Source organism: Hyla sarda, chromosome 5, assembly GCF_029499605.1.
Source record: "Hyla sarda isolate aHylSar1 chromosome 5, aHylSar1.hap1, whole genome shotgun sequence".
Lineage (NCBI taxonomy): Eukaryota > Metazoa > Chordata > Amphibia > Anura > Hylidae > Hyla > Hyla sarda.
This window is the reverse complement of record NC_079193.1, coordinates 250,933,958-250,949,728: the sequence shown is the minus strand read 5'-3', so window position 1 is coordinate 250,949,728 and position 15,771 is coordinate 250,933,958. Positions and strand designations below refer to the sequence as shown.

The 15,771-nt window shown below is 43.9% G+C and overlaps 1 protein-coding gene across 1 annotated transcript in view; it reads right to left on the bottom strand.

The window, feature by feature from the left end:
* Window positions 1-15,771, bottom strand: part of LOC130273935 (cadherin-19-like) — a 173,022-nt gene that overhangs the window by 137,137 nt on the left and 20,114 nt on the right. The window contains exon 2 of the mRNA XM_056521485.1: window positions 5,909-6,228. Coding sequence (XP_056377460.1) covers window positions 5,909-6,118 — 210 coding nt within the window. The 5' untranslated portion in view covers window positions 6,119-6,228. The remainder of the gene's footprint in view (window positions 1-5,908; window positions 6,229-15,771) is intronic.

The window sequence follows — 15,771 nt, the reverse complement described above, 5'->3', positions numbered from 1 at the left end:
TTATCGGTCATCTCCTGCTCTGGTCTGCTCGATCTCAGACCAGAGCAGGAGATGCCGGGAGCCGCACGGAGGAAGGAGAGGGGACCTCCGTGCGGCGTTATGAATGATCGGATCCCCGCAGCAGCGCTGCGGGCGATCCGATCGTTCATTTAAACTGCGAACTGCCGCAGATGCCGGGATCTGTATTGATCCCGGCACCTGAGGGGTTAATGGCGGACGCCCGCGAGATCGCGGGCGTCGGCTATTGCCGGCGGGTCCCTGGCTGGGATCAGCAGCCGGGATCAGCCGCGCATGACACGGGCATCGCTCCGATGCCCGCGGTTATGCTTAGGACGTAAATGTACGTCCTGGTGCGTTAAGTACCACCTCACCAGGACGTACATTTACGTCCTGCATCCTTAAGGGGTTAAAGAGGTAGTCCAGTATCCAAAAACAAATCCCCTATCCAGAGGATAGGGGATCAGTGTCAGATTGCAAGGGGTCCGATCGCTGGGACCCACTGCAATCTCCCATCAGGAGCCCCTACTCTCTGAATGAATCTAGTGTGTACGCCGCTCGATGCTATGGCTGACACTCCCTCTACATGCATCTCTTTGGGGGAGCCAGAGATAGCTCGAATGCTGTATCTCTGGCTCTTTCATAGAGATGTATTTGGGGGGGTGCCGGCCAAAGCTTAACGTGTTGGTCAACACGCCTCCATTCATGAGGAGAGCAGGGCAAATCATGCAAGGTGGGCCACAACTACCACATATTCACTGATGTGACTACCTGGTGACAACCTCTCCAACAATTCTTGAAATAGCATTGGATTATTTGTGAGCTTGTCTAACTGGTGTATCTGTATTTTTTCCTTTAGTACCAAATGATTAATACATTTAGATGTTTTCTAAGGCCATGGCAGAGCTAGCTCCCATTGTGACATAGAATAATAAGTTTCCAATTCCTTCTCCCATTGTATCATATACCGTAGATCTGTTTATTTGCAGCTGGTCCCAGAGCCAGTTTTTTGTAGGCTGCCAAAAGACCTTTATTGTGTCCCTTTCAATTTAACATATATTTGTGTAAAACAGAGAGACTCTGGGGTTCAGAATTCCATTTAATTATAGAAAGAACATGCTTTATCTGTAAATATAGAAACATTTGGACAAGTAGAATGCCTTAAAGAGTAACTGCCACCATTTTGCTAATCTATCCCTAACCCCCTCCCTGCATTTTAAAGAAATGTTCCTACTTTACAAACTGCTCATGTTGGGCTCATCTTGGGCTCCTCTGCATACCTCTGCCAGAAGCCGACTTCCCCAGCAGGCGCAACGTCAATGACACCTGCTCGGCGCTGACTTACGCTCTCTTCTCATCTATGCTGCGCTCATAGATGAGCTCATAGCTCATAGCGCGCATAGATGAGCGGCCTAGAAAGGCATGTACAGTACTAATGAAGGGAGTATTAGCGTGGCACTGATATAGGGTTTTCAAATGTAAAATAAACTATTTATGAAAAAATATATATTCATCTTTATTAGAGATATGTTTTAGTACAAAAGTACTACAACTTATCAAAAAAAAAAAGTTTGCTGACAGTGCCTATTTAAGTAATTTACATAATTGCTGAATAACTCTTTTGTGGAATAATGCGTCTATAGACAGTGTACAGTAAAGAACTGTAAACTGAGTGGTAAATTTAGAGAGGAAATCATAATAGTTAACATAGATATGGGGATGGCTTTGCTAAGAATATAAAACCAGTTTTTTTTTTCATATACATAAAAAATTTGGCCACACATCAAGACATACTGGGGGCTATTTATCAAAGGATTTAGACTGATTTTTCCTGTCTAAATTTGTCGCACAGAAAGTCGCAGTCTAAATATGTGTAACTTTTCTGCGACTTTTGCTTTAGAGGATTTTTAGAACATGATGCATTCTAGTCTATTTTAGACAAAGAAAATGCATTGGTGCTGAATTTATCAAAAGCGACTTTTCTGCGACAAATTGCATCAGCTGAAAGTACGCTGAAATGTCAGTCCATGCTGGAGCAGGTTTAAATACAGTCTAAAGCAATGATCCTGAAGAATTTATCAAGAGCCGTGCGACTTTTGATAAATTAGGCGCACAATAGACCGGCCTAACCCTCTGTAGTTTGGTCTATATTGATGAGGGACATAAACAACTTTGATAAATATCCCCTACTGAATTTTGAATATGCTTTAAAGTTAATTCCAATCAATATTGTTACCTTTAATAATTCAAAATTATTTCAGACACAGCAAGGTGGCTCGCTGGGATGTCATTGGTAAGAGACTTAGAAAGGGGCTGGGCAGCCAATCTTATTGACATACTGTACACATGAGAGGTGACAGCAACACTGCAGTTCTTAAAGGGGTACTCCGGCCCTAAGACATCTTATAAGATGTCTGATTGCGGGGGTCCCACCGCTGGGGACCCCCACTATCTTGCATGCAGCATCTACCTCTGGGAGCTGCACGCAGTGCTGCAGCCTCGGAGTCTACCGGGTCATGACTACGGGGCCAGAGTATCGTGACATCATGACTCTGCCCCCATGTGACATCACGCCCTACCCCCGCAATGCAAGTCTGTGGGAGATAGGAGACTTAGAGATAGGAGACTTTAGACTTAATAATTGGTTTTCAGAGGAAGGTAAATATTAAACAGAAGTCAATACATTAAAAGGGGTACTCCGTTGGAAAAAAAAATTCCAAATTAACTGGAGCCAGAAAGTTAGACAGATTTGTAAATTATTTCTATATAAAAATATTAATCATTCGAGCACTTATCAGCTACTGTATGCTGCCGAGGAAGTTGAGTTGTTCTTTTCTGTCTGACCACACTGCTCTCTACTGACACCTCGGTCCATATCAAGAACTCTCCAGAGCAGGAGCAAATCCCCATAGCAAACCTCTCCTGCTCAGAACAGTTCCTGAAACGGACAGAGGTGTCAGCAGAGAGCACTATTGTCAGACTGGAAACAACCACACAACTTTCTCTGTAGTATACAGCAGCTGTCATGTACTGGAAGGATTAAGATTTCTTAATAGGAGTAATTTACCCATCTATTTAACTTTCTAGCACCAGTTAATTTGAAAACATTTGTTTTCCACTGGAGTACCCCTTTAACTCTTTTAGCCAACATGCCACCATGTATATAAAAATTCAACCTAAGGTGTTTAAGCTGCATGTCATATTTAAAGAAAAAGACTACATAGTTTATCTCTACATTCACATAAAAGAGATTGAGTAAAACCAGAAGGTAAAACCTTCATGCGTCAAGCAGCTTATTATGTTGCAGTAGAGTCTCCACCTGTGCCACCCTAGCGTTCTTCACTCTAGTTGTATATCTGTAATGTAATGAACATTTTATGTCCACACAATAATAGAGTTGATGCTGTTGGGGCATTAGCCATGAAAAAATCCTCCATAACTGAAAGAATTTGCTTTCAGACAATGTCGTTATTTAGTAGAGAAGTGTTGCCATGAACATTCAAAAACAGTATCTTAAAGGGGTTCTCCGGTGCTTAGACATCTTATCCCCTATCCAAAGGACAGGGGATAAGATGCCTGATCGCGGGAGTCCTGCCGCTGGGGACCCCCGGGATCTAGCACGTGGCACCCCATTTGTAATCAGTCCCCGGAGCGTGTTCGCTCCGGGACTGATTACCGGCGACCACAGGGCGGGCGGCGTGGGACGTCACGCCCCCGCCCCTGTGTGATGACACGCTCCGCCCCTCAATGCAAGCCTACGGGAGGGGGCGTGATAGCTGCGGATCTGTGTCATGTAACTTTACCCTTAAAGATATTGCAAAAATACTGCAGGGCTTTAATAAACACCTGGATGACAAGGTCCAATATTTTAAAAGCAAAAAATATATTTCAGATATCGGGGTATACAGATAATAATAAGAAAAAAAGCACATGCTTAGTGAGAACCCCCTTAACCCCTTAACGACGCAGGATGTAATTGTTCGTCCTGGTGAGGTGGTACTTAACGCACCAGGATGTACATTTACGTCCTATACATAACCGCGAGCATCGGAGCGATGCCCAGATCATGTGCGTCAGATCCTGGCTGCTGATAGCAGCCAGGGACCTGCCAGTAATGGCCGACATCCGTGATCATCCGGATGTCGGCCATTAACCCCTCAGATGCCATGATCAATACAGATTACGGCATCTGCAGCATTGCGGACCCTAAAATGGATGACCAGATCGCCCGCAGTGCTGCCGCGGAGATCCGATCATCCAGGACGGCAGATGGAGGTCCCCTTACCTGCCTCCGCTGCCTTCCACAGGTCTTCTGCTTTGGTCTGCGATCGAGCAGACCAGAGCAGAAGATCACCGATAACACTGATCAGTGATATTCCCTATGCATAGCACTGAACAGTATTAGCAATCGAATGCTTTTTATCAATTCCTCAAAAAATTGATAAAAAATGTTCTAAAAGTTTTATATAAGCAAATATGATATCAATAAAAAGTAAAGATCCGGGCACAAAAAATGAGCCCTCATACAGCCGCTTATACAGATAATTGAAAACGTTATTGGTCTCCAAAATAGGGGGATTTTAAACGTACTAATTTGGTTAGAAAGTCAACAGTAATAGAAAAGTATGTTATCTTGAGTATCATTTTAATTGTATTGACCCAAAGAATAAAGAACACAGGTCATTTTTACCGTAAATTGTACTGTGTGAAAACGAAACCTTCCAAAATTTGCTAAATTGCGGTTTTCTTTTTAATTTTCCCACACAAATAGTATTTTTTTGGTTGCGCCATACAGTTTTTGGGTAAAGAGAGTGATGGCATTACAACGGACAACTGGTCGCGCAAAAAACAAACCCTCATACTAGTCTCTGGATAAAAATATAAAAGAGTTATGATTTTTTGAAGGCGAGGAGGAAAAAACTAAAACGTCAAAATAAAATTGTCTCAGTCCTTAAGGCCCAAATGGGCTGAGTACTTAAGGGGTTAATATATGCTGCTACATGAGCTCCCAACTACATACAAACATACAAGCAAAAAGGATGGAGTCATTTACAAAATAATTAATTCAACATGTATACATTTTATTCATTACATGGAATGTAAAAATGGAGGGATTCTCCTTAAGGGGGGATAAAAATACACAGGGTGTCACTCTGATGTCATATTTGGAAAGCCTAATCACAATCTACATATACATCAATAAATGCCATACATCATTACTAGAAAAAGTGCAAAAGTGCAGAGAAAAATAAAACATCTCTCAAAGCCAAATGCAGCTAACTGTATAAAACAATGTACAAACCCACTACCAAAAGTCGCAAGGCAGACACCAGAGCGACACTACCCCAACGCGGCGTTTCGGCAAGAATGCCTTTGTCGAGGGGTGGTGTCCTCCCAGCAAGGTAAAATATTTATACAGGAACTGTCCAATGTGCTCCTGAAGTTATAATAACCTCCTTCCTCTCAACTGATCATAGCTTTTCCCGTGCGGCTGCTGCATACACATTGGCTCCAGCGACTTCCTATTACTTAAAATCCTATCCTAATATTTTAAAACCAAAATAAGCAATTTGACTACAGTACACATCTCTTTGGTTGATGCCAACAACAACAAAGACAACCAGGTAGAACAAATAACAGCTACAGTAAAATACTAGATGTTAGGGACTGCTCCATATGAAACAATATTACATTTAGAACATTCCAGAAAGAGTCTCAAGCAAGAAGCTAACTGCAGTAGCCAATCGGGCAAAAGACTGGCGGCATGGATTGTGATGCACAACTAAAAAAAATTCAATTTGTTACAGTTTCATTTATTATTCGGCATTCACAAATATAATAAATTATGTCATTCATCTTATTTATATATCATTTTTTACCAAGATCCTAAAATGATATCTATATGACGTACCTGCCCAACATACATTGGCTTCTTCACTTCTTGTTCTTCAGTGACATACAATGGCTCCCATACCCATCCTCGCTTTACCCTTATATGATTTCCTTTATTCATTTCTTGAGTACGAATGTTCATGAAGTTCAGACTTAGGATGCAAGGCCATAGTATGGAAAGATTCACCAATATAGACAGCCGTGTAGAAATGTTTCTCATATTGGACATTCCAATGAAAAAAATACATATATCCTTGAAATTTTTTGATAATGTATACTTCACATTGTACTTTCTGCAATCTGTTCTTTGGAGTACAGAATTTTTGAGTCTTCGAAGCCCTTAAATAAACAAAGAAAAATGCATGAATGTATTATTTGACGCTTATGTTTATTGTACATAAAGACAGTGCACATTGTGCTTAAGACTTATGTGGATATACTATGTGACTTTATGCATCTATTAATTGAAACCTTACTTTTGGTTACAATTTTGCAGCTGTCCTGGAATATATTGAAAAACACAGTAAAAAGCTTTGTTTTCTGCAACTAGGGATTATCATTTGTACAATGGGGATATTCAGTACTAAAATGATAAAAGCATCTTGTTCTCATACATGCCCTTACTATGCATTCTGTATATAGAACTATATGACATTTTAAAATCTCATTCAAACACACTTTTTTATGGGTTTTGGTGACTTCATGCAATATTTGCTCCAGTATTTAGAGACATTTTTCAAAATGGAGTGTTTAAATAAATGCCAGTTTTCCTATTGCAAATAATGTGATTTATTTGTCATGTGATTCAAAGGTTTATTTTGAGAATGTGAAAGAAGTACAAATTAATACTAACAGGGGTCTGTGGAAGAAAAAAGTACAGTGTCTGCAAAAAAAAAGTAAAAATTTTGTATGCTAACCTTAACCCTTTTTAAGTCTAACCCAAGCTCTGTTAAGGCTTGTGTCCATGGCTAATAAAGTTTAGGCACTATCACTGTGCCTATATTACAGCAGGAACCTTCCTGTAAACCACACAACCCTGATGTTACTGCCTGGAATGGTGATAGTGATGTAGTGGTCATTTAAATGACCCAATGATAGATATATTGACACTGTAATTTTATGTGAGAACTTTGATGGTAATTATGTCACTTTCCAGATGTTTAAATGTACAATGTTGGAAGTGGACTTGCTGCATTGTCCAGGGGGGCTGCATGGTAAGTGAATTTTGGAGGTAAGTGCAGGATTATTTTATTTACAAATTATTATCTTTTAATTTGACAATGAAGAGGGCCCTGTTTGGTATACTCTCCAAGAGTGATGTAAGTCCAGAAATTGATAAGACCATCTTATTCTTGAAGGTGTTCTCCACCCTAGACATCTTATCCCCTATCCAAAGGGACCATCCACCTACCCCCCCCCCCATAAAACAAACTAAACCATGAATGCTGAAAAACAAAATGCAAAAAAAGTAGAACAGCTCCCCCCCCTCAAATAAAAAAAGAAAGCTATTTTATGTACCCCTAAAAACAGCAAAAATAGGAAGTACAACTCACCCTGTATAATATAATGTCTTATATAACCACACTTAAAGGGGTTGTCCAGTCCAAAACAACTTATCCCCTCAAGTCTCTGATCCTGGAGGTTTAAACTGCTGAAACCTCTTGTGATCTTCAGAATGGGGCCCCAGCTCTCTGCACATCCTGAGGCTGCAGATGTCAAGTTATCCCTTCACTTCTATGTCGGTACCGGATATATCCGAGTTCTGTAGTCTCATTTCTTCTGTGGATAGGGAATAGGTTGTTTTTGACTTGGACAATCCCTTTATATAGGTTTTTATTGTGACTGTTAGATGGTTGAAGAATATACATTATTGCAATGTAACAACAAAGAAAAGGCAATTAATTTCTGATATTTAAAAATAATTGTAAGAAACCATAAATACAACATGGCCTTAAATTACACTTATTGTTGTAAGTTTTCCCATTACAAGGGTATACAAACATATAAATTGTCAGATATAATTGTCAGAGGTATAATTGTCAGAGATATAATTGTCAGAGATAAAACACTATTGTATTTAGGGCACCATATATTAAAAACTGATATAAATAACCCAGTTATTTATTTTTAAATAACTGATTTTCCATATCTATCTATCTTTCTTTCTGTCTTTCTATCTATATATCTATCTATCCTTGCATCATAAAGGACTACAAATATAATTTTACCAAATGTATACAAGGAACATATTTCAATGTCAAGCTCAGAACGTTAGCAAGGTACTGCAAATGATAAACATAACATTTCAGATAAACTTACTTTAAGTTATTAATCCCCAATATATTTGATACAGCAGCAAACATTTACAGAGGACATTATCTGTTTAAACAGCTGCATATCTTTATAGGGTTTGAATACGGATTTAAAAGTTCTATTTTCCCATTGCACTACCCTTATCATTTTATTACTCTATTCTCTTTGCAAATACAGATCTCATTCTGAGATATATCTACATCTGTCAGTTTAAATCCTTATAAATAATAGGGTTTGCGAAAACTTTTACCATTATACCACCTTTGTAGCTTTAAAATGGCCTCTAAAGCATGACATACAATGCGCAGGATGTTCGTCACATCTGACCTTAGTGTATCTGTAGAGTATTTTCTTCTTCAAACTGATAATACTTTTCATTTAAAGAACCTTGTTATACATGATAATGCTTAGACTATAAAGATTAGGCAAAGCTATATAGATAGAAATAAGCTTTCACATGGATGAAATCTTATCCTCTAACATAATTACAAAGATTATATACAAAGTCACTACTAGAGATGAGCGAACTTTTGAAAAGTTTGATTCGGCCGACTTACCAAATTTTTCAAAAAAAAATTGTTTCAATACAAATTTATTTGCGGTGAATCTATATAAAAAATGGCTATTTCTGGCCTACTGAGAGCCTCAATAGGGGTGTAGAACACTTTGCTGTGTTCAAACACGCATAATAGTGTTATTCAGAATGGCATGCATATTACCGGCATCGCTTTTAGAATCACTGCCGGTACAATGACACAGCCTGGAGGTGGCATCAGTATGAGGACACCATATAGTGGCTGAATGACACAGCGTGAAGGTGTTGGCAGCATGAGGAGACAATATAGTGGCTGATGGGCACAGCATGAAGGTGTTGGCAGCATGAGGAGAACATATAGTAGCTAAATGACACAGTGTGGAGGTGTTGGCATCAAGGAGGAGACCATATAGTGGGTGAATGACACAGAGTGGTGGTGTTGGCAGCTTGAAGAGATCATATAGTGGCTGAATGACACAGCTTGGATGACGCTGAAGTATGAAGAGACCATATAGTGGCTGAATGACACAGCGTGGAGGTGTTGGCAGCTTGAAGAGACCATATAGTGGCTGAATGACACGGTATGGAGGTGTTGGCAGTATGAGGAGACCATATAGTGTCTGAATGACACAGCTAGGATGAGGCTGAAGCATGAGGAGACAATATAGTGGCTGAATAACACAGTGTGGAGGTGTTAGCAGCATGAGGAGACCATATAGTGGCTGAATGACACAGTGTGGAGGTGTTGGCAGCATGAGGAGACCATATAGTGACTGAATGACACAGCTTGGATGAGGCTGAAGCATGAGGAGACCATATAGTGGCTGAATGACACAGCATGGAGGTGTTGGCAGCATGAGGAGACCATTTAGTGGTTGAATAACACAGTGTGGAGGAGTTGGCAGCATGAGGAGACCATATAGTGGCTGAATGACACAGCCTGGAGGTGTTGGCAGCTTGAAGAGTCCGTATAGTGGCTGGCTGACACAGTGTGGAGGAGTTGGCAGCATGAGGAGACCAAATAGTGGCTGAATGACACAGCGTGGAGGTGTTGGAAGCATGAAGAGACCATATAGTTGCAGAATGACACAGCTTGGATGAGGCTGAAGCATAAGGAGACCATATAGTGGCTGAATGACACAGTGTGGAGGTGTTGGCAGCATGATGAGACCATATAGTGGCTGAATGACACAGCCTGGAGTTGGCTGAAGCATGAGGAGACCATATAGTGTCTGAATGGCACAGCCAGGAGTTGGCAACAGCATGAGTAGGCATTAGGCTGTTACGCCTAGCGCTCCGGGTCCCCGTTCCTCCCCGGAGCGCTTACGGCGTCTCTCTCTCCGCAGCGCCCCGGTCGGTCCCGCTGACCGGGAGCGCTGCACTGTCATGGCCGTCGGGGATGCGATTCGCACAGCGGGACGCGCCCGCTCGCGAATCGCATCCCAGGTCACTTACCCGTTCCCGTCCCCTGCTGTCATGTGCTGGCGCGCGCGGCTCCGCTCTCTAGGGCGCGCGCGCGCCAGCTCCCTGAGACTTAAAGGGCCAGTGCACCAATGATTGGTGCCTGGCCCAATTAGCTTTATTGGCTTCCACCTGCTCCCAGACTATATCTGATCTCTGCCCCTGCACTCCCCTGCCGGATCTTGTTGCCTTAGAGCCTAGTGAAAGCGTTACTGTGTTTATCCATACCGTGTACTTGACCTCCTGCTTGCCTTATTGACTACGATTCTTGCTGCCTGCCCCGACCTTCTGCTACGTCCGACCTTGCTTTGTCTACTCCCTTGTACCGCGCCTATCTTCAGCAGTCAGAGAGGTTGAGCCGTTGCTAGTGGATACGACCTGGTCACTACCGCCGCAGCAAGACCATCCCGCTTTGCGGCGGGCTCTGGTGAACACCAGTAGTGACTTAGAACCGGTCCACTAGCACGGTCCACGCCAATCCCTCTCTGGCACAGAGGATCCACCTCCTACCAGCCGGGATCGTGACAGTAGATCCGGCCATGGATCCCGCTGAAGTTCCTCTGCCAGTTGTCGACGACCTCACTACACTGGTCGCCCAGCAAGCCCGACAGATCGCCCAACAAGATCACCAGCTGTCGTACTTGACCACCATGACACAGCAACTCCAGTCGCAGCTACAGCAGCTTCAGTCACAGCTACAGCAATTTCAGTCTCAGCTACAGCAGCAACAACCATCTCCTCCGCCAGCTCCTGCACCTCCTCCGCAGCGAGTGGCCACTCCTAGCCTCCGCTTGTCCCTGTCGGACAAATTTGATGGGGACTCTAAGTTTTGCCGTGGCTTTCTTTCACAATGTTCCCTGCACTTGGAGATGATGTCGGACCAGTTTCCTACTGAAAGGTCTAAGGTGGCTTTCGTAGTCAGCCTTCTGTCTGGGAAAGCTCTGTCTTGGGCCACACCGCTCTGGGACCGCAATGACCCCGTCACCGCCTCTGTACACTCCTTCTTCTCGGAAATTCGAAGTGTCTTTGAGGAACCTGCCCGAGCCTCTTCTGCTGAGACTGCCCTGCTGAACCTGGTCCAGGGTAATTCTTCCGTTGGCGAGTACGCCATACAATTCCGTACTCTTGCTTCTGAACTATCCTGGAATAATGAGGCCCTCTGCGCGACCTTTAAAAAAGGCCTATCCAGCAACATTAAAGATGTTCTGGCCGCACGAGAAATTCCTGCTAACCTGCATGAACTCATTTATCTAGCCACTCGCATTGACATGCGTTTTTCTGAGAGACATCAAGAGCTCCGCCAGGAAAAAGACTTAGATCTCTGGGCACCTCTCCCACAGTCTCCATTGCAATCTACGCTTAGGCCTCCCGCCGAGGAGGCCATGCAAGTGGATCGGTCTCGCCTGACCCAGGAAGAGAGGAATCGCCGTAGGGAAAAAATCTTTGTCTGTACTGTGCCAGTACCGAACATTTCCTGGTAGACTGCCCTATCCGTCCTCCACGTCTGGGAAACGCACGCTCGCACCCAGCTCTCGTGGGTGTGGCGTCTCTTGATGCTAAGTCGGCTTCTCCACGTCTCACGGTGCCCGTACGGATTTCTTCTTCAGCCAACTCCTCCCTCTCAGCCGTGGCCTGCTTGGACTCCGGTGCCTCTGGGAATTTCATTCTGGATTCCTTGGTGAATAAATTCCGCATTCCGGTGACCCGTCTCGTCAAGCCACTCTACATTTCCGCGGTCAACGGAGTCAGGTTGGATTGCACCGTGCGTTACTGCACGGAGCCCCTCCTAATGTGCATCGGACCTCATCACGAAAAAATTGAGTTTTTGGTCCTCTCCAATTGCACTTCCGAAATTCTCCTTGGACTACCCTGGCTTCAACACCATTCCCCAACCCTGGATTGGTCCACAGGGGAGATCAAGAGCTGGGGTTCCTCTTGTTTCAAGGACTGCCTTAAACCGGTTCCCAGTACTCCCTGCCGTGACCCTGTGGTGTCCCCTGTAACCGGTCTCCCTAAGGTCTTTATGGACTCTGCCTGCCATAAGAAGTGCCTCTCCCCCCCTCCCAGTCCAGTCAGGCAAGCCTCGGTGCCTCCCCATGGCCCCCGTCCTGGTGTCACACTGCCCCGTGCCAGGCCTCGCCCTCTGCCCTCCCTCCCCATTCCCACTCCTGCTGTACTGCCTGCCGTTGAGGAATCCCTCCATTCTTTCCCGGTGTCCTCATCCCAAGGGAGGCAGTTACTGGACAAAGAGAAGGGGAGACCTAAGGGGGGGGGTACTGTTACGCCTAGCGCTCCGGGTCCCCGTTCCTCCCCGGAGCGCTTACGGCGTCTCTCTCTCCGCAGCGCCCCGGTCGGTCCCGCTGACCGGGAGCGCTGCACTGTCATGGCCGTCGGGGATGCGATTCGCACAGCGGGACGCGCCCGCTCGCGAATCGCATCCCAGGTCACTTACCCGTTCCCGTCCCCTGCTGTCATGTGCTGGCGCGCGCGGCTCCGCTCTCTAGGGCGCGCGCGCGCCAGCTCCCTGAGACTTAAAGGGCCAGTGCACCAATGATTGGTGCCTGGCCCAATTAGCTTTATTGGCTTCCACCTGCTCCCAGACTATATCTGATCTCTGCCCCTGCACTCCCCTGCCGGATCTTGTTGCCTTAGAGCCTAGTGAAAGCGTTACTGTGTTTATCCATACCGTGTACTTGACCTCCTGCTTGCCTTATTGACTACGATTCTTGCTGCCTGCCCCGACCTTCTGCTACGTCCGACCTTGCTTTGTCTACTCCCTTGTACCGCGCCTATCTTCAGCAGTCAGAGAGGTTGAGCCGTTGCTAGTGGATACGACCTGGTCACTACCGCCGCAGCAAGACCATCCCGCTTTGCGGCGGGCTCTGGTGAACACCAGTAGTGACTTAGAACCGGTCCACTAGCACGGTCCACGCCAATCCCTCTCTGGCACAGAGGATCCACCTCCTACCAGCCGGGATCGTGACATAGGCCTTCACAATCCCTAAAATTAAAAGTTGAATTCTGAAATCTAAACCGAAGATTTTGGGAAGCTGGTGCTACCATAACAAAACAAAAAAATAAAAAAAAATCCCAAGCCCAGCAGCATCAGTAAACCATATATTGCCTGAATGACACAGCCTGGAGAGAGACCCCAGGGCTTCACAATCCCTAAGAAAAAAAGACAACGTTTGAAATGTAAACTGAAGATTTTGGGTAGCTAGTGCTACCATACAAACATTTTTATTCCCAGACCCAGTAACAGTAGCATCAGTAAACCATATATTGACTGAATGACACAGCCTGGAGTTGGCTGAAGCATGAGGAGACCATGTATATTGCCTGAATGACACAGCCTGGAGTTGGCTGAAGCATAAGGAGACCATATAGTGTCTGAATGGCACAGCCTGGAGTTGGCGGCAGCATGACGAGACCATTGAAATTTATGATTTTAAATTTAAATTTAGGATTTTGAAATTGATATTATGGATTTTGTAATTGAAATTTCACTACTCTGCCTGACATACTTATTGCGTGTATGAGTGGAGTACAAAACGCTTCATTTTGCTTAAAACAGTATTTGTCTAGAACAGCAGCAGGTGTATACTATAGGCTGTCCTTTCACAGTATTTAGACCCTTGACAGATTAACAGGTACAAAATAGTACACTACTTAAATGTAAGTATGTCGTATGCACTAATGAGGTCAGAAAAATGTGCTACAGTACACTTAAAAATGTTTATTTTTACCTGTGTCCCAGATTACTAAATTCCTTTCTAATCAGAAATTGTCAGAATGCCACCTGACAATCAAAATTATAAAATGATAGATACATTCGCTGAAGAAAAGAATCCTTCATTAAATGACAATATGAGTATTGCGTGTTCCAGTGACATTAGCTCATCGGAGGAATAGGAAAACATGATACAACTTAATTCTGCAACTGAAGAACCACAACAAAGAATGAACGACTTAAAGCCTACTGGAACTGAGGAACTTCAAAATGGTAAATCTACCACCTGGCATAGTCAGTCAATTCCAACAGCCGGTGGTCAGTATCCACAGTTCCCTGTTTCTGCAAGTCCTTGGCAATATTCCTTTTATCACTGGTCTGATATCAACATGGCAATAATGCTGGGAGAGTAACTCAAGGATAGCCACATGTTTTCTACAATGCACAGTCAATACATGGAGACCATATAGTGGCTACTGGCTAAATGACACAGCCTGGAGGTGTCTAAAGCATGAGGAGACCATATAGTGTCTGAGTGGCACAGCCTGGAGTTGGAGGCAGATGAGGAGACAATAGAGCCTCACAATCTCTAAGAATAAAAGATGAATTTTGAAATTTCAATTGAAGATGTATGGTACCTAGTGCTACCATAAACATATATAGGCAATGTCCTAGGCCCAGCAGCATCACTAAACCATGTAGTTGCTGAATGACACAGACAGGAGCAGGCAGCAGCATGAGTAAACAAGAGGGATTCACAACCCCTAACATTAAAAGGTGAATGTTAAAATCTATAATGAAGATGCATGTTAGCTAGTGCTAACATTCAAAAATTTAAGGCCCAAGCCCAGCAGCATCACTGAACCATGTAGTTGCTGTATGACACAGGCAGGAGCATTCAACAGGAGTTACACAAGAGGGTTTCATAACCCCTAAGATTGAAAGATCAATGTTGAAATCTCTATTAACCCCTTAAGGATGCAGACCTTTTTCACCTTAAGGACTGAGCCCATTTTCCCAATTTTTACACCGTCGCTTTACGAATTAATAACTCAAAAACGCTTTTACCGAATATTCTGATTCTAAGATTGTTTTTTCGTGACATATTCTTCTTTATTTTGGTGGTAAATTTTCGGCATTACTTGCATCCTTTTTTGGTGAAAAATCCCAAAATTTCATGAAAATTTTGAAAATGTTGCATTTTTCTAACTTTGAAGCTCTCTACTTGTAAGGAAAATGAATATTCCAAATAAATTCAATTTTTATTCACAAATACAATATGTCCACTTTATGTTGGCATCATAAAATGGACATATTTTTGCTCTTGCTTTTTGCTTCAAAATTTTATGAAAATTGCAAAATCTGAAGGGACAGATGTTACAGAACTACAACTCCCAGCATGCCTGGGCAGTCTAGGCATGCTGAGAGTTGTAGTTTGGCAACATCTGGAGGGCTACCATTTGGGCACCACTGTAACAGTGGTCTCCAAACTGGGAGTTGCAGTTTGGCCTTCCTAGTGGTTGCCACAGTAAAGATAACTTTACTTTCACTTTCATTCCCCCCACTGTAGTTTTCCTACCTGAGCCAGGATCCAGCAGTCTCCAGCGACGATCGGGGGTCCCCACGGCATCTTCTCCTCCAGGTACCGGCCTCCATCTTCTCCCCTCGTTCCCCTTGACATCCAGGGGTGGGCAGGATGGGGGGTTGCCATGGCAACCCACTGTCCTGCCTTGCCATTGGTCAGAATCGGCTAGTGGCTAGGACTCTGGATGCAGGGTGTATGCATACGCCCGGCGTCCTTAAAAGGTTAAGCATGTATGTAAGCTAATGCTAACTAGTGTTG